The 27638-nt window shown below is 39.5% G+C and overlaps 1 protein-coding gene across 2 annotated transcripts; it reads right to left on the bottom strand.

The window, feature by feature from the left end:
- Positions 1-53: 53 nt before the first annotated feature.
- BEST3 (bestrophin 3) lies at positions 54-27176 on the bottom strand. 2 transcript variants are annotated; one of them, XM_089524135.1, is made up of 11 exons: positions 27143-27176; positions 26035-26130; positions 22930-23096; positions 19553-19647; positions 16160-16393; positions 14064-14218; positions 13315-13392; positions 10862-11014; positions 4349-4429; positions 2490-2641; positions 54-1001 (listed from the first exon to the last, which is right to left on the bottom strand). In XM_089524135.1, exons 2-11 carry the CDS (start codon positions 26092-26094, stop codon positions 65-67), a joined length of 2112 nt encoding a protein of 703 aa, XP_089380261.1. In that variant the 5' UTR covers positions 26095-26130; positions 27143-27176; the 3' UTR covers positions 54-64. The 2 variants fall into 2 exon arrangements, with proteins under 2 accessions (XP_089380261.1, XP_089380262.1); XM_089524136.1 differs by lacking the exons at positions 26035-26130; positions 27143-27176 and adding an exon at positions 24868-25028.
- Positions 27177-27638: the final 462 nt, after the last annotated feature.

The following is a 27638-nucleotide window of genomic DNA, read 5'->3' as shown; positions in this document are numbered from 1 at the left end:
CTAAAATAAATATTCTGTTGGCTGTAGGAGTCAAGAGCAAAGGATGCTGGTGCTCTTTCATCTCTCATTTATTTTTCCCATTGCTGATCTCAACTATATGAAGGATATCAGTTTCATTAGCATCTACCTGTTCCAATAAATAGCTTATGTCAAATGTATTTAGAGAAGCAGAAGCAGAGGTAGGTGTGCTTGGGATGCTCAGGTTACTTTTCCCAGAAGATGTTTTAGAAGATTCTGGAAGAAGAGCTGTTTCTGTGGTGGGCCCTGCATGCTGAGTAGGAACATTTGGGAATCTCCATAACTGACTGTCTGTAGAACTTTCAGATGTACTTCGAGGTGAATATGGGTCCTTTCCCCCTTGGTTCTTCGTGGATGAGTCCTGTAGCCTGGATTCCATGTGTGGTGGTTCTGCCTTTGTAGGAAATGTCAGCGGATGTGCAGGACAGTTCTGTGGTTCATTGGGAGTCAGCATGAGTATCTCAGAGTCACTCTCTGATGCACGTTGACTGCCAAAATCTTTTTCTGTCTGGATGAGAGTAGTGCTGTTTGTTTCCAAATCTGTTCTGGCTTCTTTGTCCTCAGATTCAACAGCACTCTTTTTGGAGGCCACAGGATCCATTTTGGTTATGCTGTCATGCACAGTGGACTGGCAACCTGTCTCTAGAGTATCATTCTTGCTGGTTTCTCTTATAATCCCTAGATCGATACTGCTGGGTCCCTTCATACTCTTATCAGGTGCTTCATGGTTGTTTCTTTCATTGGAGGCAAAATGTCTCCCTCTAGAGTGCATTTCTAACAGATTGCCAATGTGGTGCATTTCATGAGATGGGAAAAAAACTGAATTTTCACTGGACTGTCTTTGGTAGCTCTTGGTTGGGACTGGGGACTCTTCACGGACACTCAGAAATCGCTTCACTTTTCTCAACACTGAATGCTGCCTTCTGGGTTTGTCACAATCCCGGTGCCAGTTTTCTCCATACAGGAACTGGCTGTCTGCCAGGCTGCAAGAGAAAACATGGAAACACTTATATATACCAATGGCAAACTAGGTTCTACTTGTGTGTATTGTTATGTATTCCAAAAATGGCACCAGCCATGGTCAAGAGGGTGGTTTGGGGGGAAAAACCCTCACAGCCCAAAATAACTTTTGCAGAAAAAAAGAAGATAGGATCTTTCTGGAAGGTTTATAAGTATAGTGGGGGGTTTGATTCTGCTCCCCCTCCATGGATGGCAAGCAAAATGGAAGCTCAAGCCCATATTAGTCAATGGATGGTGATGTGTGCGCACCTGTGGGCACACAATGTCATTGGTTGATATTGGGCAGGGCAATCCACAGGAGAGCCAATGTAATTCTAAACAGAATTATAATTATAATTCTGTTTAACAAGCACTGCTTGGATCCATCCCTATTTGCCAAAAACATGTCCTTGGGACCTCCCTGCTCCCCACATTTTTACTCACCAGCAACACCTCAAAGTCTTCTCACATTTTCCTGCCCCCCTTTTTTATTAATCTCAGGAATGTTAACAATAGTACCGTAGCCCTCTCTACTTCTTCCCCTCTCCTCTCTGTCCAAATACTCTTTCTAAGTACTTGTCTTTTTCCATATAACTTCCTCCTTAAATTGTTTGGCTGGCTCTGTATCACATTCTGAATGAAAACAAAATTCACCAACTCTCTGACTTCATGTCATCTCCAGCCAGGTGGGGAAAAAAATTTTTAGGTGGAAAAACTGCCTGAAAATGTGATTTACCACAACACTTACCCATTTGGGGGTAAAATAAGGGGCAAAAATCAGTGTAAATAAAATATTGACCCCCTTTTTGGTCCAAATATTTTTTTTTTGGCAAAAAATGTCCCAAATGTGAAAATATGAGCAAAAACTGCCCAGCAAGAAGAAAACATTTGAAATTATTCATTTTTATGTGGGAGAATGAAGTATGCAAAGATTTACATCCATACCCTTAATACTAATTGCCAGGAAACATGAGGAAAGGGATGCTGTTGAACTAAAACACACTACAGAAATAATCCAGTTTGAGATAGCTTTAACTGCCCAGACTCAATGCAAGGGAATCCTGGGAACTGCTGTTTATTTTGGCACCAGAACTCTGTGACAGAGAAGGCAAAATGTCTCACAAACTACAGTTGCCAGAATTTCCTAGCATTGAGCGAGGGCAGTTAAAGCTATCTCAAACTGGATTATTTCTGCAGTGTGTTTTGAACCTAATGTACTGCTTATAATTTTGTATGGTAGCTTCTTATATGGGACATCTAACTGGACACTATGGGAAACAGCATGCTAGATCAGAGAGACATTGTGTCTGATCAAGCAGTCTGATCGCTTCATTGTCACTTGCTATATCCTCTCCAGAATCAGTGACACTTAAAACTTTAATCCTAGTTCAAGTAGTAACTGTTAATGGGCAACCACTGAGGAACCGTTTTGACAATAGAAAACTATGATAAGGTACTGTAGAGCTACATACCCCATTTCAATGGTTGATCCAAGGAAAGACGGAATGCAGGAATCTGCTGCTGCTAATGTATATGGTGGGCGAGCTGATGAATCATCCCAGTAAATATCTTTTTTCATTCGTGGTAAATTCATGTGCATTTCATCAACAGCCAGAAGTGAGACCTAGGATAATGATCATGAATTAAAACACTTATAATGCTGTCTGAAGCATAATACTCTTAAACCATAATCCAAAGAACTGCACAATTAAACTGGCATATTTTATGAATATATAATTTGCTGCAATTGCTTGCATCTTATTTTAAACATCTTCTGGGAATTTCAGAAGTAGTTTGTACCTGCTGTTCAAGGGGTATACCCAAGATATACTTTTAGGATCTTTAGAACAGGACCAGTCTACAGTCAGATAAGGCAAGCTCTGTGATGAAACACCCACTGCCTTTGCCAATGTAGGCTAGGATAAAGGGGGGGGGGGGGCTGAGCACCTGATACTACCACTCTAGAAGATGTTCCACCCAAGGGGGCAGATAATACACTGCCACATTTTGGACTACCACAGAATCTCACAGCCGATGGATACTGGGAGTGGTAGTCAAAAAAGTAACTTCTCCAAGCTCACTGATCACACACCTAGAATTGCAGATTGCAACTAGCAAAAATACAGCTAGGCAAAGTTTGTTTTTTCATCAAAGAAAGAGGGAAACAACAAATACTATATATAATTGATTGGAATAACTGCAACAGGGACGTGTCTCATTCACAAAACATATACATTTGTATTGACAATATTGAGTCTCAATGATCAACAATTGAGCAACTGTATATACATAAAAAACACTGTGCTGTATCCTTGATGATGATTTAAGTGTAAGCTTGCTGCTCGTTGTTAAAGTTTGTTTTTTGCCATTCAAAGCAGAGCTTGAATATTACTCCAGTTAGAGTAATATTTCCTCATTTGTTAAACTTTTTAGTTTTTTTTATTTGAATGGCATAGTCTGAGCAACTGTGACTGTTGCTTGTGTATAATAGTGAATGGAATTACCAAGGGCTCATGGTCTGGCCCTAAAATCTCAGGTGCTGAAACGCTCCTGACTTGGCAGATCTAGCAATAATACCTTTATCTTGACACTTGGATATTGCCAGGGTAACATGTCCATTGTCCAGTTTCTAATAATGGACACTAGTTCTAATACTTTGAACAGATAGCTTCCCAGCTATTTGTCATGGTGTTTTGTGGGTTTTTCGGGCTATGTGGCCATGTTCTAGAAGAGTTTCTTCCTGATGTTTCGCCAGAATCTGTGGCTGGCTTCTTCAGAGATGGATCTGCTTCATATGGTGCCCAGCCTCGCTGGAAAGAGGAAAGTCTCACAAATTCCAATCCATTAGCAGAGGTATTAAAGACAATGGCTTCATGACACGCTACATATATTAATATATATTAATACAAGAATCCTTGTTACTGTACATATAATGAAAAGGATCTTCTCAGAGAAGGTTTAGATCCCAGAGAAACTGGCATCAGTATTGAGCTAAAGGGGAAGATGTGGGTGTGTGATGAAGACAGAGAAGAGGAAGCTCTGATTCTGCAAACTCTGAGCCCTTCTCAGTCCTTGGTCATGGCCCAACTTGGGTCAAAGTGTAGACTAGCCCTGGAGTTGGTCTTTGCTTGGAAAGGGAGGAAAAGAGGTTGGCAGAATGGTGAATATTGATCCTGCCAGATGGCTTTCAGCAGGGTGTTGGATACTCTGGTGGCATCTATAAATTTTTTCTGTTAATCTCTGAGAAGTGGAAAGGGAATGGAACATCCCTGTATTGCAAAACTGCATTACAAAAGAAAGTAATAATTGGAAGCTTATTTATTAGCCTTACCTGCAGATTCCTATCAATGCACCAATTTGTTTCAAAGTCATCATCATCTTCCCCAAATGGGTTGATAAGCTGCTCAGCAACCTGCAGTTAGAATTGGGCATTGTACTGTAAATAAATAGTTATTACTGCTTGCTACCAGGGAGATAAAGATCTTGATACTGCCTAGTGAGCAGATAATACAAAGATCTTGATACCGCCTAATGGAATGATATAGAAAGATATTGAAACTGCAGATTTGTACTAATGCTAATGGTGTCTGGAAAAGATAAGGCTTTTGCTAAATGATGATGTGTACTCTTCACGCTTCCCAATAAGCATTGGGAACCCATCAGTTCTGAAGTTGGGGAAGTTTAATCCTTCTTTTTCCAACTGATATCCTGAAAATCACCGCACCACACACACACACACACACACACACACACACACACACACACACTGCAATAGTGAGGAAAGTTCCCATCAGTTAACCGTGTAATAATCTAAGGAAAGTGCTTGGAAATATATTTTAAACCAAATAATGTAGTTCATTAAAAAGAACACATACCATTTTTGTTGCCATTCCCTTTGCAGGATAGGGTTTGCTTGGCAACTTATTGTGCCAATCGTTACTTTTTTGAAACAACAACAGTAGTAGAATGAAATAATTATATAAGAAATTGGTATAAAACTTGAAGAAAAAAATAAATGAAAAATATCCTAAGAACGCCCTTGAAAAGTAATGTTTAAAGAATGACCAGAAAACATTATTTGTCACTCCAGGTATTAAGGATAAGTTTGTTCCCACTTGTTGCATTACTTATGAGATATACCTTTGTTATGTTACTTTTAACTAATTACTTCCAAGTGTTTGCCAAGCTTGTACAGCATAGGGACAGCAGTATTCAGAATCACAGCTGGATGAAGGAGGGTTAAACTACCCCTCCTCATGCAATCAACACCCTGTGCATGTAGTTAAAAAATGAAAAATGTCTTCTATATCCATAATACAAGAGTGCTTCTATATGAAGCTGTTATTGTGCAATTGCCCTGTCTCATTCACTGAATTTACAGGGAATGCCATCTTCTGACTGTAATTTTCTCTGTTCTTCCACTGCTCCTTCCATCTTACAAGAAAAAAAAAATCAAAGAGGCAAAGATGGAATAACTTCTGATTTGTAGCAATAGAAGCTTTTCTTTGGAAGCACCTACACAGTGATATTAGGCTTAGACTCAAACTAGATGCTATGTTTATTGTGAGATTTTTTATTGTGAAGTTTTTTTTCCCCTCTAGTGGTGCTCTGCAAGTAGTGAAAGACATCTGTTTGCTGTAGCCTATGATTTTTCTCACCTATGTATCTTGCATTTTGTGTGCTTTGTTTTATGGATGATCATTAGAAGGTAAACATGGTTTAATTTGCAAATCTGATGGCTGAGATATATATTTTGGTGGAAATCCCACTGCGGGAAGAAAACAGGTTAATTATACATAATACATATTCCCCTTCACATCTAATTTTAACTTGAGAAGCAGTAACTGCTCAAGGCTACCTCATTGGTAACAGAGTTTAAAAACAGATCTGGACTAGTCAAACCCAGCAAGAAACTGGTTTAAAGATGAATTTGTGATTTCATGGACTATTATGTAAGTCTTGACACCACAAAAATAGGACACCAAAATTTGTTGCACCAGACAGTGAGACAGATATTTCTGAGTAAGCGAGCACAGAGCAGGGAAAAACCGTCAATGAATGAAGAATATCTACAAGAGTGACTATAGAGGAAACATTGCACTGGCAGGAAGAAAGGCTGATCTTGCCAGGAGCACATGGCATGTGATCTCATGTGGTCTGGAAAGTAATGCAACACAGGACAATTAAGTGCTATTTTGGGGACTCCTGGATGCGACATCTAAATGGATTATAAACTAATCCAGGACAACAGAGACTCGGATTAAAAGAGTCTCATGTGAGTTGACCATTGTCCTATGTATAACCCATATGACTGGCAGCTGAGCAACAATAGGAAAGAACCGGCTTCAACAGCCACTTTGCTTATGGAGGAAAAGATATACTTTAATAATTTAAGTTCCTCTATGCAGCAAGAGAAAGGAATCAAACTTTCCTCCCTTTTCATGCAGTTGTACCAAGATGACAGCTCTATAACAGCTATTTTAACTGTATGAAAAGACCTAAAGGAATCCAGCAGCACCTTTGGGAAGAAGACATTTCCAGCAAATGCTTTTGTGGACACACGTCACTTCATCAGATGCACGGAATGCGTCCAGTCAGTCTCAAAGATACTACTTTTTATGCCACAACAGACTAAAATCTCTCTCTCTCTCTCTCTGAATATTTTAACTGCACTGGTGTGTGTGTGTGTGTGTGAAGAACATTCAGTTTAGGTTTTCTGGATTTGGGGTAAATTACTTTTTGGGATTACAACTGTCAAAACATCTAGCAAATCATAGCCACTATTCATCATGGCTGGAGGTTTCTGAGACATGTAATCCAAGAAATTGACTTATTCCAACTCTTTTGGTGACTGTATACTTCTCATTTAATTATGATGAGGTCTGTTTTGTGATCATTTTACCCAGTAGTTGCAAGTATCACTGGCACATGCTGCTGAGGGATTTTTAACAGGGAGATCTGAAGAACTCCTCTTTAATTTTAATTTTTAGTGAATTTGGGAAGTGCTAATGGTGAACTTGAGAGTCAATATGGTATAGTGGTTTGAGCACTGAACTCTGGAGAAAAGGGTTTGAATTTCCACTAAGCCATGGAAACCCACTATGTGTCCTTGGGCAAGTCACACTCTCTCAGCATCAGGAAAGGCAAACCCCCTCTGAACAAATCTCACCAAGAAAATGCCATGAAGGCACTAAAGACGGATCTCTTCTGTGGGCTTTCCCATCGGATTTGGTATAGAGATGATGATTAAGACCCCCCCTCTCTAAGTATGATGGTATATGAATTGATGTTTGGAGATTTTAAGGAACTAATAGGGATGTATAAATACTAATACTACAATATTAGTATTTTATTGACAGTTCAATTGCATTGTATTATTTTAATTATGTAATCCCGCTTCGATCCTTGGAAGAGGTGGGACATATAAATAAAAATTATTATTATTATTATTATTATTATGGTTTCACCTTAGAGTTGTCATAGGCCTAAAGTGATTTGAAGACACACAACAACAACAACAACAAATGGTGAACTTGGTTTGGTCTGTGGCATTAAAAATTATATAGATAGATAGATAGATAGATAGAGATAGAGATAGAGATAGAGATAGAGATATAGATAGATATCAATTTTATATTCTGTGTTATAAACAGCCAATATGGAACAACAGGATTTTCTTCTCAGCCTTCTGGCTCTAATCATAATCCCACACTGTATATTTCATGCAGCTTACAATGCATATGCTATCACTGTAGTGAGTAGGACCCCTGCCACAGGCAGATGGGTGCTAGAATCCTTGTCAGCATCATGGACACATTTAATAGCTGCATGATGGCTTTGAAAAGGTTATTTTGTATTTTCTTAGGCCTGATGCATAGCCTACCTTTATAATTTTAAGGGTGGACTACAGCAATTAGTTATACAGTTGGCCTTCCATATCCATAGATTCAAGCATCCATGTCTTGAAAATATTCAAAAAACATTAATTTCAAAAATCCCCAAACATCATTTTACTCTCCACTGTATTTAATGGCTCTTGAATATCCACGGATTTTGGTATTGATTGGGGGTGGGGGGGTGTCCTGGAACCAAACACCAGTGGATACCAAGGGCCCACTGTATATGGACTTGCCTTGAAGAATGTTTGAATGTTTAGCTAGTGCGCTATGGAGGAATTTGCTTTTTCATAGAAATGGAGAAGTGTAACTTTTAGACAGCACCTTATCTTTAACTAGTGACAACCATTGCAATACAAACAGAAAGTCCTGACTTCTCCCATATGTCACTCCTATGTATTTGTGACAGTTCTCTGGATCACTGTTTTGAGTTATATGGGCACTTGGGATAGATTCTCCTGATTATAAGTCTCTCCTGTTCTAGCATCTACTGATGCCCCCCACCACCACAATTACCCATATTGGTCATTAGTAATTTAGTTCACACCTGATTCACAACCATTCAATCTTGTAAAGTCTTCTGACAATTGATTTGGATATATTTTGGAACTGATATCAATAGACTCCTCCATCTATGTCATCTTTGAGCATCATGAAGAACCTTACGGGGGATAACTACTTCTTCCTATATCACATGATACAATTTTGGGGTTGTGTGTGTGTGTGCATGCATGCACCTTCAAATCAGATGTCAACTTTTGGCGACCCCATGAATTTTATAGGTTTTTCTTAGGCAAGGAACACTCAGAGTTGGTTTGCCAGTTCCTTCCTCTGAAATATAGCCTACAGAACCTGGGTATTCCCTGGCAGTTTCCCATCCAAGTACTAACCAGGGCTGAGACTACATATCTGCAGTCTTAAATTATTTCCCCTTTTAATTAACAATTCAGATGCATCAGAAAGTAAAGAATCAGTAAGGTACTTATATACGAGTATTAATACAGTATTTATAGTGGATTACAGAGTTTAATGGGACTCTGTAAATTCATCAGTTGTAAATCAATATTCATTAGAAAGCATTTAGTGGATTGTGTAACTTGCATTTGTAATTTGTGCGATAGCAGAGGGGAAGCCATGATTTGCTTGTAGTATTAAGTAATTTCCTTTAACATTTGTTAGGTGTCAGATGGATTTGTTTGGCCATGAGCATGAACAAAATGGTTATGGCAACATCACAAAACCCCTTGACATTCTGGAATGTGGTCCTTTTCTTAAGAAATACAAATTGAATAAAAAAATAACTCCTCATCAATGCCACCCATTCCTGGTGGCCTCTAGTTGCACAGTATCTTTACACAACTGGGCTAGCATCTGGTTGGTGACATACACATTATGACTGTGTATTATGCCTGTATATGAATTTTTTCAGACTTTGAGGGAAAAGATATCCAAGTACTTCATTCTGGTGGTCATAACACCATTTCCCACCTGGCTACTGCTTGGCAATGAAAGTGCACCCAGACTTGTTCTGGCCCTCCTGAGCATGAAAGGAGATAGGAGTACACTTATGTTGTGGGTGAAGGCTACTCCTTCTTTCTTATGTGCTCAAGAGCAGCTGAAAGAAGCCCAGGGGCATCCCCACAGCCAATCTGTGGAAGGGGAAACAGAGCTGCACTTGGCAGCTCTTCAGCCATTGCTGTGCACTGGGAGAAACAGTCAGGCAGACAGAACAGCCTGTGTCACTGTGACATTATGCAGAACATGTAGGTGCCTCAGGTATCATATTTTACTTGCTATTAAAAAGGCAGAATACTATTAATAATTTCTCTTTTTCTCTTTGTGTTTTTATTGATTGGAAGGGGGGGAGGTGCTTGTTATGTGTCAAAATATCATGGCTGGTTTTGGGTACGGTGCATCATGACATGGGTGAGAGGACCCTTCCATTTCTGCTTTGCCTCAGGAGTAAACTATCTTGGTACTTCCCCAGACCAGTGTGAGGTGGGATGAGGGGGGAAAGTGTTTAATTCAGTCCTGATTAAACAAATTATTTATACTTTCATAAGCTGTTCTTTGCTTTATTTCTTTTTTTCACCATGTTTTATATCTATTATTTGATTATGGTGGTGCTGAATCCTATGCTTTTATGACTTTAGAAACAGGGGCCTAGAAATATTTTAAATAAATAAAATAAATGCTCGTTTTACCAATGTTATCATCTTTGTTAATATTTTCAGTGACTACAAGAGCACTGTAACATGTGAAGTGGTTCAAGCATAGGCTGGAAAGGCACATAATAGAACATACACATTCCTTTTCCAGTCTACCTGATGAAATGTTATGTGAAGTTCAAAGCTTACAGGTTCCTTTACACATACACACAAAGACAGTTGGAGTATAAGCAGCAAAGTAATATTTTCAGTAATGGTAATAAGCTATATATAGAACTGGGGAAAAGGGCTTTGTTGATAGATGGCTGTTTGCAAAGTTAGGCTATAAGTTGTTGAACACATTTACTTTCCTGATAACAGAAAGGACATTGTACAGAGGCTCTAGAACTTGCAAGCAGTGTGACCCCAAAATACTGCTAACACTGTAATTGCAAATGCCAAATCTTTTGGTATGCACATTTTCATCAGTGTGAAGGTGTAAGAAACATGGTCAATGCAGAAGTAGTATAGTGCTCCTTTGCACCATCTAAGGTTTATCTCCTAAAACAAGTTGTACATTTGATACAGAAGTGCTACTGATTAACTGCCAACTCTTTTTTCAAAAGTGCATAATGAGATATTTGGAGTAGACTAATTGTTTGTGTAACTTCACAACAAATGTAACATAACTTTGAATAAAGGACCCCTTTACTTCCATTGACTTGGGAAGAGCCCAGTCACCAAATCTGAATAAAATTTCAAGGGCATTCCAAACCCATTTAAAACCACAAGGCAGTTTACCTTTAGCCATCCTGCATAGAAGAAAAACTGTAACAATGTGAAGATAGGAATGTAAAGATCCAAATCATGACCTTGATAGCCTTGCTCAGGGTCCAGAAACTGACGTCCGATCAGGCATGTGAAGAAGAAAGTATAGACAGCAAGAGTGACAACCTAAAATGAGTTAAAATCCCATTAAGATGAATAGTATTGATACTGTTATTTTATCTTGTAATCTTAACAATACTATAATGTAGGTATTATTAATACAATAGTAGTACTCTTCTAATATTATGTTTCAGTCACTCTCCACTTTTGGCCTTCCAAATGTTTAGGATGTCAGCCGCAGAAATCCAAGTTAGCATGCCCATGGATTCTGGGATATGAGGTCCAAAATATATGGAAAGCCAAAGGTTGAGTACTGCTCTTATTATACATTAATGGTATCCTAATAATATAATAATTAATATATAACAAGCAAGTACACCTGTATCCAAAAGACTGTGACTGGAATCCTGTTGATGTCATATACATGTGGGTCACAATGTTGCATTTGGAGATGCAGCTACAAGAAGTAGCTACAATAGCCTGCTGTCCAATCCCCTGCAACCCACTTTTTCTCAGCTGCAACCTCCAGAACCTGGCCATTTCCTTGTTGGTGGAAAGTGAGGGGAGCAGCAGCCAAGCATCCAACTATCTTCTCATAGCTGGGTGCATAGCAACAGACATCTACAGGAATTTAGGGGTTTTCTGGAGGTCTTTGGCCTTTATTACACAAGGCCACCAAAGTAGTATTACATCAGGATAGTAGTGTCTGTAGCCATGCCTTATTATGTATGTTCTGTAGCCATTTCATCCTCCAGTCATTCCTGGAGCACTCCTTTCACTGATAGGCAAAATCAGCAATGCTTTCTAATCACACTGCTTTCCCACTATTGATTCATCTGTGGTATGTTCTTCCTGCTGCAGTTCTGATATGCAAGCAGCTACATGGTGTGAGTGGGAGTGATTATGCTCCTCTCCCTCACTTTTGCCAAGCAGGCTGCTTTTCTTTTCTTAACCAATTGCTGTGACTACACAATTGATTTAAAAAAAAAAGACTGAAAGGTATCCCAAAAAGGGTATAGGGTAGGGAGATAGGGCTATGGTGTGCAGAGGACAAGACGCTGGGGCTATAGCAGCATCATGGTACTTTTGAAGACCTGTGTAAAAATGACTGTCTGCAAATTGGTATGTTTGCATTTTCTACAATAACATGGCTGTGGCATCTTAGCCCTTGTTCACACTACGTTATAAACTGGTTTGCAAACCAGTTTAAAAGGGGGCTGTTCACACTTCTGCTGGTTTTTCCTGACCCAAATTCTGGGTGGGGGGGGGCAGCACAAATCCACCTTAACCTGTTGCTTTCAATACCGAGGCATTTTCTGTGTCTTTTCAAAAGCACTGGGCTTTAATAGGGATCCAGGAGGGAGGGGTAATGGGCAGAGGGTGGGCAGAGGGGTGAAACATGCCCATCCCATGCCATCCCACAGGTCTAGCTTGGTGGCAAACCGCCATCTTTCTCCGCTTGTGCTCGCGTTTGGTGTGTGTGAAGTTGCTGGCTCTAAATCTAGTGATTCAAATTTCCCGCTAGCGGTCCCTTTAAAGAACTGCTCAATTGTTTTCCTATTCTGCTGGTTAATTTTTGCCTTATTTCTGCATGATGTGATGCTAGATGCTCAGATGTCGACAAAGTCGGGGAGGGAGTAAAATAGAGTTTTACTCTGTTTGGGACTAACCAACAGGATTCCAGTCATGCAATTGTGTTTTCTTGGATGATGTATAATGATTCCTCAATGACTTCACTTTATTCACTGTGATTGCCCAAACAGCCACTGTGCATTTCTCATTATGAAAAGGGACAACAAGCAGGCATTTAGGCAGATAAACAATTAGATAGACACTTCTGGTATTTAGCAGAAAAGTGATACAATGGAACCACTGTGTAACTACGAGTATAGATTTACATTACGTAAGCACATGTAGGATCTTGGCTATTATATTCTTTATGTTTCCTAGAGGTACAAAGGAATTTCTTAAATATTGATGGCCTTTTCAATACAAACATATCTGATAATGACTGATACAAATGTATTATGGTAGATAGCAGCCTGCCCCAAAGGTGTATGGCTACAATTTGACCTCAGATGAGTTATTGTCCAAATCTTCCCCAATGCTTTGTCAACCTATTGCCTTCCAGATATGCTGAGCTACAATTCTTAGAGTCCCAGCAACATGAGCATTTATTTAGGGAGCATCATACCCATATACCTGGAGATAATCTTGTTGAAGAAATCACATTTATAATATTTATAAAACACTACAATAGAGGGAGGTGCAAACTTTTCAATGTCTATGCATTAAAATTTTAAAATTTCACCTCCCACGATTCCCTTCCCCCAAATGCATCTCATACTTTAGATATGGTATAGTACCTGTGTGTACACTAATGGAATTCCAACCCAGTCATAACCAAAGAGCAGGCTACACCAAGATCGATACCGATTCATCTCCTAAATAGGAAATGCAAAAACAAAGAAAATATGTCACAGAAAAGAATGGCAATATTTTACAATTATAGGGTACAGTGGGGCTTGGCAGGTAGGGATGTGATGGATTTTCTGACTGCTGTTTGTTAATTTATTAATTTTTATCTTTCCTTTATCCTTGTACAGGATCTAAGGCACATCACAAATCAACTGTTGCAATAGCTGATTAGCAGCCTCAGAACAACAGAGATAATTGTTTATTTAATTTATATCCTGACTTTCTTCTTATACAGGATCCAAGGCAGCTGTTGATTACTAGGACTCATGGAAGTCTCGCATTCATGGGATCATCATATGTCAGTCAACCATAGCATGTGTAGAATAGGGTTCACCAAAGGGTACTTGCCCATCATCTCTAAGGCTTGGGGCTAGCCTTGAAATAGGAAACTTTAAATAAAAACAAGGAATTCAAAATCTGAAGCAATGGGGCTGGGAAAATATGGAAGATGTTATTTGGTCCAGCATGTTATTTGGTTTAGCAACAAGCTTTGGAAGTTATAGGAATACTAAAACACAGCACAAAATTTGGGAAAATCATAAGATGAAAGAAAGAAAGAAAGTCTCGAATATGGTGTATATTGAACAGACAGGTTTAAGAAACACATCCTGATTTTCTGCTGCTTTTGTTTACTTACATTCATCAGTGACTGTAAGTCTATACTGTCTCTGATCCTTCCGTCTTGCCGTGCTTTTGCTGCCAAATTTCCAAACCAGACAAAGGGGACCCAGTATTTAAGATGTGGAGACTTAAGATCATCAAATATTCTCCTTTCCTCTGATGTCATAAAACCTGTTCATAAAGAAATACAGCTGGCTTCTGATGTCCAATTTCTTCCGAGAGTACATGATCTGAAGCAGGTGCTCAGATCATCTTGTTCTGTTTTGGGTCTACCAGAGCTTGGAAGAAACTGAACTACAATTAAAGTAGTTACATGTAATTAGTTACTTTTGTTTGCAATGATGTTATATTTCAAAAGTAACATAAGGAATGAGAGCTCCAGTTCCTCTTTATAAGAAGATCCAACAAGTAAGTTTTTCTAATTACTTTTTAAAAGCATTTTGATAGGATTTCCTTCAAACTTTTATGCCATTCTCGTATCTACTCTAGTATTTTTAAAAGCCAATAATGAAATGCCAAGCATAAAATAGTGAATAAACCAATGTACAATGCACAAACAATGTAATAAGTAATGATAAAAAGTAGTTTTAAATACTCTCAGGATAACAACTTATTTGTGAAAATAAGTTATGTACTGTGCAGCATACACGTATATTAAATGTATACTGTACACCTCTCCAAATAGTTAAACTTTGGTAAACTTCTGTGAATTAAAGCTGGTAAGTAAAACAGTGAGCACTTACCAGTGAAACTGTAAACATTTATTTTTAACCACTGAAATATACATGGTGAATATTGCTTCTTTTCCTTATCAGTTTTATTTTTCCAGCTTTCTTAGGCCCAAACAGACAGGCCAAAATAAAGCTGCTTTGGTCACTTTGGAGGTATGCTGTTTAAATGATGCACACATCTTAAGAGTCCAGAAACTGCGCCAAAGCTGTGTGGCTTTGGCATGGCTTCCGGCCTCTTAGGGCGCATGCATCATTAAACAGCATATCTCCAAAATGATGCAAAGCATTTTTATTTTGTCCTGTCTGTTCGGGCCCTTAATTTATGCCTTTCTTAACAGGATTTCTTCCAGATGATGTTGTAGTTACAGCTTCCTTCTGCCACAGCCAAGACAAGCTGGGAAGAGCTGCCTATTGCAATGCCATCTTATGTAATTTCTAGAAAGGCCAAGTACAACACTAGTCACATTCATTCCATAACAAATCACATAACATGCATACCATCCAGGATAGGTGACTGCATAACAATAGATGGCTGGTGCTCTCTCTGTGACCGCTGTTCTTAAAAGATGTCAACTTTTTATTAGAGTTTTTCTGGCCGGACATGCATGATTGAAAGTATTCCAGCACTTCAACACACATATTAACAACCTCATTCAAGAAGAACTCAGTAGCACATAAGTGTGCAATCCTATATGAACCTACCTGGGAGTAACTCTCATTGAACATAGTGGGAGTTACATATGCATAGACATGCTAGTTTCACTGAAAGCAACAAATTAGTCACAACTAAGGGCTAAACACTATTTTTTTCTTTTAAAAAATCCAGATTCTATGAGGTTGTGAATTTGATTGCAGCAGGACAGCGGGGAGGCACACAACCCTTTGTTTACAAGTCATTTTTCAAATTAAAATGCAACCCAACACTTGCTGCTTTCCTACCTAAGATATTTCAACTGGGACTTCAGCCCTGCTAGTTTCTTGAAACTCCTTTCCACTAAATGTGATTCTAAGGACTCTGAGAAGAACTGGTTCATGCAGTACTGGGCCTTTGCTTCAAGGATGGACATATGGGGAAATTCTCTGTGGGGTACAGCAAGGGATTTTGCAAAGATTCCTGTTAAACTATAATGGTGGCTTTGCATCTGCTTAGAAAATTCAGTAACACTTATGCTATGATAGTGATCCTGCAGTCAGTGATCCTCTGCCCTAAGTACATATTTCTTTTGTGGGGGATAACTCTGAGAATTAAGAACTTAGTGCTGCTTTTCTCTCTGACAACGTTCATGGCCATATTGATATATATTAAGGATTCACTGAAGATTGTGGAATTATTGCCCCTTAGGTTGGAGCCGAGATGGAGAAGAATAGAAACAGACAATACCTCCTTCTACCACATGGTCCATGGTTGGAAATCTTTTATAGACGGCTGTGCTCACCGAACGAAAGATGAGGACGGATGTTAAATTCACATAGCGCATTAGTGTTCTCCTGAGCAAGCGACCATATTCATCTCTTCCCTGGATGGTACTGGAGATCAATAACATAATTCTGTCTGGCCATGGAAGATTGACAAATTGGTTCCACCAACGGTTCACCACCAAAGTAACATAGAACCCTGCAGATTTTGAAAAATCCTGATTCTCATTTCTGGCTAAACATATTACATATATTTAGATCTTCAAATATTCTGCTTACTTAAATTTACTAACATTTAGATGTACAAAAACACGCCTATGTTGTCTAGCACTCTGTACTTGTAGTTCTGTAGTGAAGTCAAATCTTGAACAGGATTGTTTAAAGAGGAATTATGTAAATATTGACAAACCAGTGTTAACACTTCAATTGTCCTCATCCTCTCACTACAACTGTGATTGCCACTACCTCCTCTTCCCCTCCTTTTCCCCCAAAACTGGCATTAAAAGGAAAATAAATACAATATAATACAGTACATTAAAATGGAGTTAAACTATCAATAACACTGAAAATTCAAAAAAAAAAAAACACCAGTTTTAAAACCAGTACAGTTAAAAATGATCATGTCTGTTTCTTTTTTTAAAAAAAGCTTTTAGAAACCTGACACAATAAGAAATGTCTTGGACTGCAGATGGAAAGACAGCAATGAAGGTGCCATTCCAGCATCCCTAGAAAGGAGATCCAGAACCTTGGGACCACCTCTCAGAAGACGCACCTATGCAGTTATTGCTTTGGAGTGGCTTACACAACTGTGATGTTACAGCTTTGGAGTGCGCTAACACAACTGTGCAGTCTTCTGTTGTTGTTTTTTTAAGAAAAACACACTGCACTTGTGAGAAGGGATACTTAAAATGTGTTAAATATTATCCAGCTGCTACCAATCTCAAGACAGAAGAAGTGTTCAAGAATCAGAAGAACGTGGGAAGGCAAAAACGGAAAGCAGCATCATTAAACTGGTGTTGTACCAAAAGTGCAAAAGGTGCTGTTATCCTCTCATTGAGTTTCCAAGTAGAAAAAAAAGTTCCTCAGGTGGAAAAATGGATTAGTGTGAAGTGTAAATCCATATGTACATTTGATGTATGAGCAGAATGCATGGTGTGCAAACAGATCTAACAAGAAATTTGTTCAAATTCAGTCTTGGGACTGGTGTGCGATTTCATGGCAACCAGTCCTTGCTCTGGGGAAAAGATTCAGTTTAGCCATGCACACAGTACTTTATAGTCCTCAATGACTGGGGATTACAGTAGGATGTAGGCAATCAGAAGAATATAAGAAGAATCCTTCTAGAACAGACCCAAGGTCTATCTAGTCTAGCATTCTGATTCCCACAGCCCAATTAGGTACCTCTGGGAAAGCTACAAGCAGGATATGAATACAACTGCACTCCCCAGTTGTATTCCACAGCAACTGGTAAACTGCTTCTGACACTGAAAGTAACATGTAACTACTATGATGAGTAGCCACTGAGAGCTTTATCCTTTGTCTAATCCACCTTTAAAGCCACCCAAGTTGGCAGCCATCACTATGCACAGTCTGTCCCCTACGCTGAGCCTGTATATTGGAGAAAAGGGTATTGTGTTCCAAGTTCTGCACTACAATGCCAACCTGAGAGTATGGAAAATTGCTGTGTGCTTATTTTTATGGCGCCATTAGAGAATGCTGAGCTTTTTTCCTTTACAGCCATAGAATCAGTGTCAGCATGATTGGCTCACAGTATTTCCATTCCATCCAGAACAAAATATAAGAACAATATCACAGAGATGTTTTTAAAGGTATCCAAGTATCCAGGTACTTTAAGACATCCAGAAGTAGTGAATCTGAAACAAAGGCCAAGATGCTGTATGGGTGAAGTAGCTAAGACGACATAGCCATGACCCATCTTCCAATTGGATCCCCTAAAATTCTCCTTAAAAGCCACACAGCTGCATCAACCAAAGGACTGATGAGCAGGGCACTGACGTCTTCACCCAACAATGTGTGTGACAAACAGTTATGATAGTGTGGTTGGATGGATGGTGTGGCTGCCTGGCTTTTAAGGTTATTTTTTGGGAATTTTTTTCCCCTCCCAGTGGCATCACTGGGGGTGTGCAGGGTTTATGGAGTGCACTGGCAGTACTGTCATTGTGGGGATGTGGGGTGTGTAAACACTCAGAAGAGGGGTGACACCTGGTTGGATCCCCTCCCTCTTCAGGGCAGGACAGGTGCACATGCACCCTTGACAGCTGCTCTGGCTCCAGGCTTCCTCCTAGATAGAAATCCCAAGGTTGGATGACAGGGGGCATATGCCATGGCAAAGTCTGGATGGCCAGCTTGCCCTTTTGTCCACTGCCACCCTTACCCCCATCAGGCCCCCTTGCATGAGGTGACACCCAGCATGGTAGGAGAGAGTGCACTTCACTTCCTAATTCAGGTGGGAAGTGAGCACATGGATATACAAAATTAAGGTATCCTTCAAGCATATTTTCAGCATTGGAATCGATTTTTAAGTATGAGAACTTTGCTCAGAGCCCATGCACCTGCAGACAAAAATCCACACCAAGGTTTCCCCAAGGTTTTTGCTTTTGCTACTTTAATTTCTTAGTGGCGGTGGGGTGGGGATCTCTATGTTGTTGCTATTATTACAGCACACCAAGAGCAGAGCCAGCATGGCATAGTGGTTTGAGTGTTGGACTACAGTTCTGGATCCTGGCTTGGCTATGTAAACCCACTGGGTGACCTTGGGCAAGTCACACTCTCTCATCTGAGGATGGAAATGGCAAATCCCCTCTGAAGAAATTTGCCAAGAAACCCCCATGATAGGTTTGCCTTAGGGCTGTCATAAGTCAGAAAGGACCTGACGGCACACAACAAGAACAACAACAAAAGATCAGAGCTAGGAAATGGTCATTTTTTGAACTACAGTACCCAGAATCCCCAGGCCCCTGTGGCTACTTTTCTAACCTTTGACCAAGAGCTCTATTAACAGAGCTTTCAATCATAGCTTTTTGTACAACAGCTACAGAATCCTTCAACCTGCAAAGACGTGTGGCTTAGATACCAGCAGGGTGTTGATTTCACTCCAGGTTTCAATATGAACATGAAAAGAGGCATTTAACACAGCATTTTGGATAGTTATTTTAAAGTTAACACTAAAATTGGAATGGATTCACTGCTCCGCTGACATCAGAACCTACTGTCCTTGTTTTCAACTAGAATGGACTCTGACCTCAGTCTATCTTTCTGTCCACTTCTCTTTCCAAGAGATTGTGAGGTCCCAGCAAAGTCAGATTACATATCAGATAATTATGGAATACATGCTTACCAAGTACAAAAGTCACTGGGATCTGCTCTGCATATTTGTCACAGTAAATTGACAGTTTTTCAAAGTAACGTTTTTGGCTTCCTGTAAGGAAAAATCTGCAGGAAAGAATAATAAAAGTATTATTAAAATTAATTTTAATAATTATGATAAGCATTGAAGACAGGATGTGTGCAAGCAGAAGTATTCAGCATTCTGGACCACAAGGAAGTTCTCAAGATGGTTTTGCAATTATGGCAAAAGCTACCACTAACCCAACAAGGTTGCATCCACAGTGCAGAAATAACCTGGTTTGACATCACTTTATCTGCTATGGCTCAAAGTTATGGAATTCTGAGAATTGTTGTTTTGTGTGAGTCATTTAGCCTTCTATGCCAGGGAGCTCTGGTGTCACAACACACTACACATCTCAAAATTCCATAACATTGAGCCATGGCAGTTAAAGCTGTGTCAAACTGTATTATTTCTGCAGTGCACATGCAGCCTATGACTGGCATTCTAAACATTTAGCAACATGCATTGTGCGTGTATGTGCCTTCAAGTTGCCTCTTGACTTATGATGACCCCATGAATTTCACAGGGTTTTCTTCGGCAAGAAATATTCAGAGGTGGTTTTTTGCCAGGACAGGACCTGGCATTTCTTGGCAGTTAGAAAGACATTATTCAATATATTAAATGATGTAGCCAGGATTCACTGGGACTTTTTGATTAGCAGGGACAATGACACCATCTGCTACACAAGTCAGACACTTCTGGCCTAAATCTCAACTAGAGCAGATCTGTTGCATCAATGGAACACAAATAAGTGTTGGCTAGGACCCAGAGTGGTGTAGTGGTTTGAGAGTTGGACTTCAATTCTGGAGATCAAGGTTCAAATCCCCATTCAGCCATGGAAATCCACTGGATTGTCTTGGGGAAGTCACACTCTTCCAACCTTAGAGGAAGGCAATGGCAAACCTCCTCTGAATCATTTTCGCCAAAAGCAAGCAAACAAATAAACAAAACCCTTTGCCTTAGGGTCACCATAAGTTAGAAATCACTTGAAGGAACACAGCAACAACAAAACTAAGTTTCCACTGATTTCAAGTTGGGACTAACATTTGAATTTAGGTCTCTATTCCTTCTGAGGTTAGAAAACCCACAACAGTGAGGGGTGGGAGAATAGGTTTTCCCAGCAACAATATGAATTATCTCTGTACCTACTGTATGCTACACATATTGAGGTGGTTTGAGCTTGAATGTGCAGTTATGATCCATTAGCCAGACAAAAGACCACCACCACTTAATACATTACAACTATGAGGCTTATCAGATGATAAAACTGTTTCAAGCATCTCGGGTTGCGTTTGGGACGTGGGATGGAGGCAGGGATTATCACATGCTAAATCGCTGCCTAATTGCCGCCTGCCATCAGCCCGGGTCCAAGCCGGGTCCCAGCTGTGCTCCTGCCCACACCTTTTAGAAGTCAGAAGCTTTCCAGCTCAAAAAAGTTCTGGTGGAGTGCGGCTGGGACCTGGCTTGGACCCGGGCTGATGGCAGGCAGTAATTAGGTGGCAATTTAGCATGTGATAATCCCCGCCTCCATCCCGTGTCCCGGCTGCAGCCCAGGATGCTTGAGCCAGTTTTAAAGTTCATTTGATAAGCTCCTTTATTTCTATAATAACACAGTAGCCATATAAAGTTAGTAACACACTTTATCCAAAAGAGATATCCAGTTAAATAATTTATGGGACAAGGTAGCCATGAAGTAGGGTTCCATCTTGGAAGAAAGGTGGGAAAATAAATAGACAATGGATTCTACAGGTTAATTATACAGGAAGTTTTGATAACTGCAAATGGTGTATGTATAATAATAATAATAAATTTTATTTGTATCCTGCCTCTCTGTGTAGCACAACCGGGGCAGCTTACACACTAAAACATTAGACTGAGAGCAAACTCTAGTGAATTGTGTGACCAATTGCAAAAAAGGCAAACACTTTAACTCTTGTGAGATAAACCTTTTAGAGCCATCTCAGATTCCTCTTGTAGCAACAGTGGGAACAGAAATTCTTGACGATTAGTTTCCATAAAGGATATAGAGGTGCCTTTTACAAACCATTTAATGTTAAGTATCAGAGACACAGTACTTAATTCTTCTCATTTTCTGGCTCATCAACGTAGAGGAGGTAGCCTGGGTGGTAATGGCAAAACAATCTGTTTCCTCAATGAAACAAAATGCAAAGGACCAGCAATGATGCACAGTTCCCATTAACATCACTAGAATTTGTGTACAAGACTTTCTTAGGCTGCATCTGAATTAATGCTACAGAATTAATGCAGTTTGGCACCATTTCAAATGCCATGGTTCAATGCTATGGAACTCTGGGATGTGTAGGTTTATGAAATACTTGGCCTTCTCTGTCAGAGAACTTCTGTGCCACAACAAACAAAAACCCCAGGATTTCACAGGATGGCGCCATGACAGTAAAAGCGGTGTCTAACTGCATTAATTCTGCAGTGTGGCCATTAGAGAGGAAGTAAGGAGAGACACAACAGAAATGTTTGAAACTGTGCATGATATGGAGAAAGTTGATGGGGTTAACTTTCCCCCTTCTTTTTTGATAATAGATCTGAATTCATCTATTGAAGCCAAACGGTGGGAGATTTGGGACAGCACTTCTTCAGACAGTATGTAAACTGTGGAATTCACTGTTAGATGATATACTGATAACAGACAATTTAATTGGCTTCAAAAGTGGATAAGATAAACTCATACAGGTTAGGGCCACCAATGATTACTTGTCAGACTAATATGGCTGCAATGGCTACTATAAATCAACCCCAGAATCAGAGGTATGGTGGCTTTGTATATCAGTTTTTGGGAAGCATGAGATGTATTGCATTTGCTGATGGGCTTCTATAGGAAACTGGTTAGCTATTATATGAGCTGAATGCTGGAGTAGGTGCGGCTTTGGTTTGGTCCAGTAGGGCTATTCTTAAGTCCTTATAGTTGTGCCATATGTGAATGTATATCATTACAAATTCATTCTCTGTGTAAATCCTTATGTGGACAAAACAGCACATTGACACACAAGTGGGAGGCATAAACTACTTTGGGCAATGCCAGATTTTACAAAAGTAAAACAAATAGGAAAACAGTTCTTCACTAATGGCGAAACTTGCTCAGCAGCTATAGAAACACCTGTTTAGGGGAAACAAATAGAAAATTGGGATGGGGAGAAGAATTGTATGGAGTCCTCTATAAAAGGGCAGGGCTAGCTAGCATCCTGAAATGGCAGTATTCTGAACATCAATATTTTGTTGCAGATCCCAAAATCAGTAATTGCTCAAAACCACTACAGAGACAAGGGTGTTTTCACAAAGTGAAAAATATGTACCGATACAATACACTTATCGCTGTATAAAGGCTAGCAAAGAGAAAAAATTCTCTGTAAAGCAGTTTGTAGATGCTTCCTTTCCATTTGAGAAGTAGTCTGTGGAACCCAAAGAAAGTAGCATTTGCAACTTTGCTGGAGTATGTAACCGTCATCTCTGTTGCTTGCTTCTGGAAAAGTGGGATGCCAAAACAAAACAGGACATTAGTCACATTTTACACAGAATATTGCTTTAAACATAAATGATTACAATTTCCACTGTGAACAGTCTTAGTGCATTTACAGCATTTATAACTTCAACAACTGGTATGATTTCAGAAAGCATAACTGATGTTTTCCCAAGATGACCTCCAGAGCTGGAGGAGATAGAAATTGGAAGTTGATGATGAATTTTGCAACAGATAGCAGCTCCTGCACTTGTGTAGCAATTCTGTTGATAGACAGAATGCTTATTGCCTTACTCAATTGCCAGTGAAGGCAATCTAACAAGCTATTAGCAATGCAGCTTCAATGCACTTAGAAAAAAGTTAAAAACCATTCACCTTCTGAACTCATGCTGGGTTTTCATAAAGTGACTTCCAGTGGCTAAGTAGAATCCTCAAGAGTAAAGTTAGGCATTCCCGAACTAAGACAAAATTTCTATTAGTGAAGTGGCTGTAAGATTTCCAGAGAACTCATTTAACTGATTGAGATCAGGTGTTAGGAAATTCATTAGCCTTGGTTTTAATGGCATTCTTCACTGGATGATATACAAAAGCCACTACACAATCATGCTTCGCAAAGCTTGCTTTGTTTTTTATGCATATGTTCTACTAACATCTGTAGCATTTAGTCACATATAATGAGTGCCAGGATCACACTTTGGACTCCTAGCCATATTAAAAATAGCAAGACATTTGGAACTGGACTGCTTATTTATTCTATTTATTATTTATTCTAATTTAATTATTTATATTTATTCTAATTCAAGCAAAATTAATTTTGAAACTGGGTCCTAAAAGCCTACTTTAAAATAATTATTAAGATCATTTATCATGCCACATGTATGTAAACAACCCATCATTCTTCCTCTGAGCCCTGACCACACAGACACAAACCAAAAGCCAGCTCAGATGAAATAGTCACACAATATTTCTCAAAGCTGGCTAAGACTCACACGTGATGCTCATTGATAATTTTTTACTCTGAATGTAATGGAGTTATTATGCCAGCTTTCCAATTATGGAACTATGCTTCTTGCTTCACTCACTTCACTCCATGTTAATACAGCCCTACTACATTTCAGGATCTCCTTGCTCTGAAACAGGGGTCTTCTTGAGTAAGGCCAAGAGAGTGTGACTCACCCAAGATCATGCAGTGAATTTCCATGGGTGAACAGAAATCTGAATCCTGGTTTAATGCTGAAACTACTACACCATGTTGGCTCTACTCTGATGGTGCCATTGAGATTTGTGAGTAGTAGAGAATTTGCATTCCTAGTCATGAATGTTAACTGTCTACCTTATGCCTTTACAACCAATCTTTCAATGCAAAAGTTAGTCCATTATACATAAACTGCTGTGTGTACTGAGGCATGTGGAGAAGTCTTAAACCTATTGCTGATCGCCTTAGTATTACAAGCAAATGAAAAGTAATAGAAGGGCACCAATGCAACCCAAGCACAGACAAACTCAAATATGATATTCACCGGTACAACTTTGCTGTTAAATATGTATTTAATTTGGCTGTTAAATGAATACAACTTTGCTGTTCAATGCTGAAGGATAGACAGACCTGAATATGACAGATATTATACAATACAGCTTTGCTGTTATAATTTTATTAAACTTTATACTGCATTAAAACAGACTGTATACATTATAAATATTGTTTTAAGAAACCAGATCCTAATTTACTCCAAAGTAGAGAGACTGGATATATAATCTTTACAAAAACACTAACCTGCTATTGATCTGTTTTGGCCACTGAAGGCACAGGAATGATGAGTTGGGCCCTTTTTCTGTGTTCCCTAAGTGAAAGAGCACTCTCAGGTCACTTTCTTTGCCTCTTCCCCTTCAGCAACCTACTAAGCAAGGCTTTCATTGCTTGCTGGAGCCTCTCCGGACTGGACTGACAAGCACAGGGACTAACGTATCTTTCCACTTCTGGAAGCCTGTTTTTGCCAAGTTCTCTAGTGCTGTCGGTTGCAACAGGGAACAAACGCAAGCAGCAGCTGCTGATCAGGCTCTTTTCTAATCTATAATTATCACTCCACTTGTTATCTAGAGAAAGGGACCCCCTTTGGTCTGAAGGCAGAATCCTGGAAATAATTCACATTGGCACTTTCCTGTTTGGGTTTTGCCATCTGCCTGTTTTTTGTTTTCAAAGTTTTGAAAACTTTTCTGGTTTTGTAAGTGCCTGAGAAAGGAATTATCAACCTTGATTTGATTGGGACCTTTTCTGCACTTCAAAAGCATGTGCAATTCAGGCAAGAGAAAATGGATCACTAATACTCATAAAAAATACAACCTTTCCTACTTTCTCTCTGGAAAAGATAATCAATCCGTACAGCAGCTTTTCTTGAGCAACTTTGAGATACATTGGATTGAAACTCTCATATCTAGACAATATAGTATATAATGGGTGGGATGCTGGGAGTTGTAGTCCAGCCTATCTGGAAGATATCCATTAGTTCCATACACCTTGGGGGAATAAAGCTGCCTATCTCTTTCACTACTGGCATGGGAGTGCTTTACCCAGTGCCTTGCCCTCAGCTGAGCCCAGCCATGAAATCAACAATAAGGGGATAAATTGGGCTCCCCCTTCACCTTTGCTTGACTTCAGTTTGAATCATGACTTCATTTAAACAGGCCTTTTAAGATCTGACAGGCTTGGTTTTATTGGGGGATGAGAGAGTTGGTTTTAGATTCTAAATAAATAGATAAATAAATTCAGAGCAACTTTGCCAACAGGACTCTGCTTGGAATGGTACAGCAGCAACTAGAGCAAAGGACACTTCTCACAGAGGAGATGAGCAGCTTTCATCCTGCATCTGTATATGCATGTGGGCATCAAGACACATTAAAAACACATTTTAAAAAATAAATTAACACACACACATATACATACCCCACACACCTCCATGCCACCATTCTCTGAAGATGCCAGCCACAGATGCAGGTGAAACATCAGGAATAAATTCTTCTAGAACACGGGCCATGAAGCCTGAAAAACCCACAAAAAACTATAAAAATCAACACATAGTTGAGATAGGAAGGAGATATTTAGACTTCTCATCCCTACTCATTATCACTCACAAATGTGAAGAGGGAGGGAAGAGGATTGGATGGGGATTCTGGTAGTCAAAATCCTTTCCAAGCTCAGCAAAAGTGTGCATCCAGGTTCAATCTATGGCCTGTTACAGACAGCCAAAATAAAGCTGCTTCGAGTCACAGTGGAGGTATGGTGTTTCAATGATGCATACGTCCTAAGAGTCCAGAAGCCACACCAAAGCCACACTCCAGTCCTTAGGGCTGGAGCGTGGCTTTGGTGCAACTTCTGGACTCTTAGGATGCATGCATCATTGAAACACCATACCTCCACTGTGACTCGAAGCAGCTTTATTTTGGCTGTCTGTAACAGGCCTATGAGTCCAGCCAAAGACAGGGTAAAAGAGGCTCTTTTGACAATATCCACCACTAACAATTTTTGAACTTGGACAGCCCTCCCCAAACCTGTGTGTGTGTGTGTGATTTGTGCACAGGTTTGCTGGAGTAAAAACCTGTGTGTCTGGGAATAAATCCAAGCTGTATTTTTTAGTACAGTCGGCCCTTCTTATACATGGATTTTTTTATACATGGATTCAAGCATCCAAAGTTTGAAAATGTTAAAAAAGTATAAATTTCAAATATCAAACCTTGATTTTCCATTTTCATAAGGGACACCATTTTGCTATGTCATTATATTTAATGCGACTTGAGCATCCACGGATTTTGTTATCCACGGGGGATTTTAGAAGCAAACCTTGAGCAAACAAGGATCCACTTGATATTGCAAGATTTCCCTGCAGAGTTCTGCTTTCCTCTACACCTCCCTTTAAATTCCCCCCACCCAAAAAAAACAGCACTTAGAGTAAGGATCACATTAAGCAGAGAGAATCAGGAAACAACAGAAGCAGCAAACACTAATAGTTTAGTTTTAGATGGGTATGAAGTATCTGTGAGTATAATAGTATCACCTAGTTGTAAACTGGATTGGAGCTGTGGACATTTTCTTCAGGAGCATAATGATCACTTGGCAGACTAGGAAAAATGTGGGCATCTGAGCAACTGCTGCAAATTCCTCAACAGCCAAGCACAAAATCTTGGAAGATAATAAACATAAGTACAGTCAGCCCTTCTTATACATGGATTTTTTATACACGGATTCAAGCATTCATGGTTTGAAAATGTTCCAAAAAAGTATACATTTCAAATATCAAACCTTGCTTTTCCATTTTTTATAAGGGACACCATTTTGCTATGTCATTATATTTAATGGGACTTGAGCATACACAGATTTTGTTATCCATGGGGGATCTTGGAACCAAACCCCAGCGTATAACAAGGGTCCACTGTAAATGATATGCCAATCTGAGGATCTGGGTATATCTATACACTCTATGCCAGTGGCTGGCGATTTGATGTTCTCCAGATATTGCTGGACCACCATTCCAGCTGGTACCTCATCTGATT

The sequence above is a fragment of the Sceloporus occidentalis genome, unplaced genomic scaffold (genome assembly GCF_023333645.1).
Source record: "Sceloporus occidentalis isolate IW3139 unplaced genomic scaffold, rSceOcc1.0.p SCAF_5, whole genome shotgun sequence".
NCBI lineage: Eukaryota > Metazoa > Chordata > Lepidosauria > Squamata > Phrynosomatidae > Sceloporus > Sceloporus occidentalis.
This window is presented reverse-complemented; position numbering and strand designations above follow the sequence as displayed.

Coding starts and splice junctions, on each gene's coding strand:
- BEST3 (XM_089524135.1), bottom strand. CDS start 26,094: ATGTTTCACCTGCATCTGTGGCTGGCATCTTCAGAGAATGGTGGCATG. Junction 4,430..10,861: donor TCTATGCAGGATGGCTAAAG/GTAAACTGCCTT, acceptor TTCTAACTGCAG/GTTGCTGAGCAGCTTATCAA. Junction 1,002..2,489: donor GGATCAACCATTGAAATGGG/GTATGTAGCTCT, acceptor TTTCTCTTGCAG/CCTGGCAGACAGCCAGTTCC.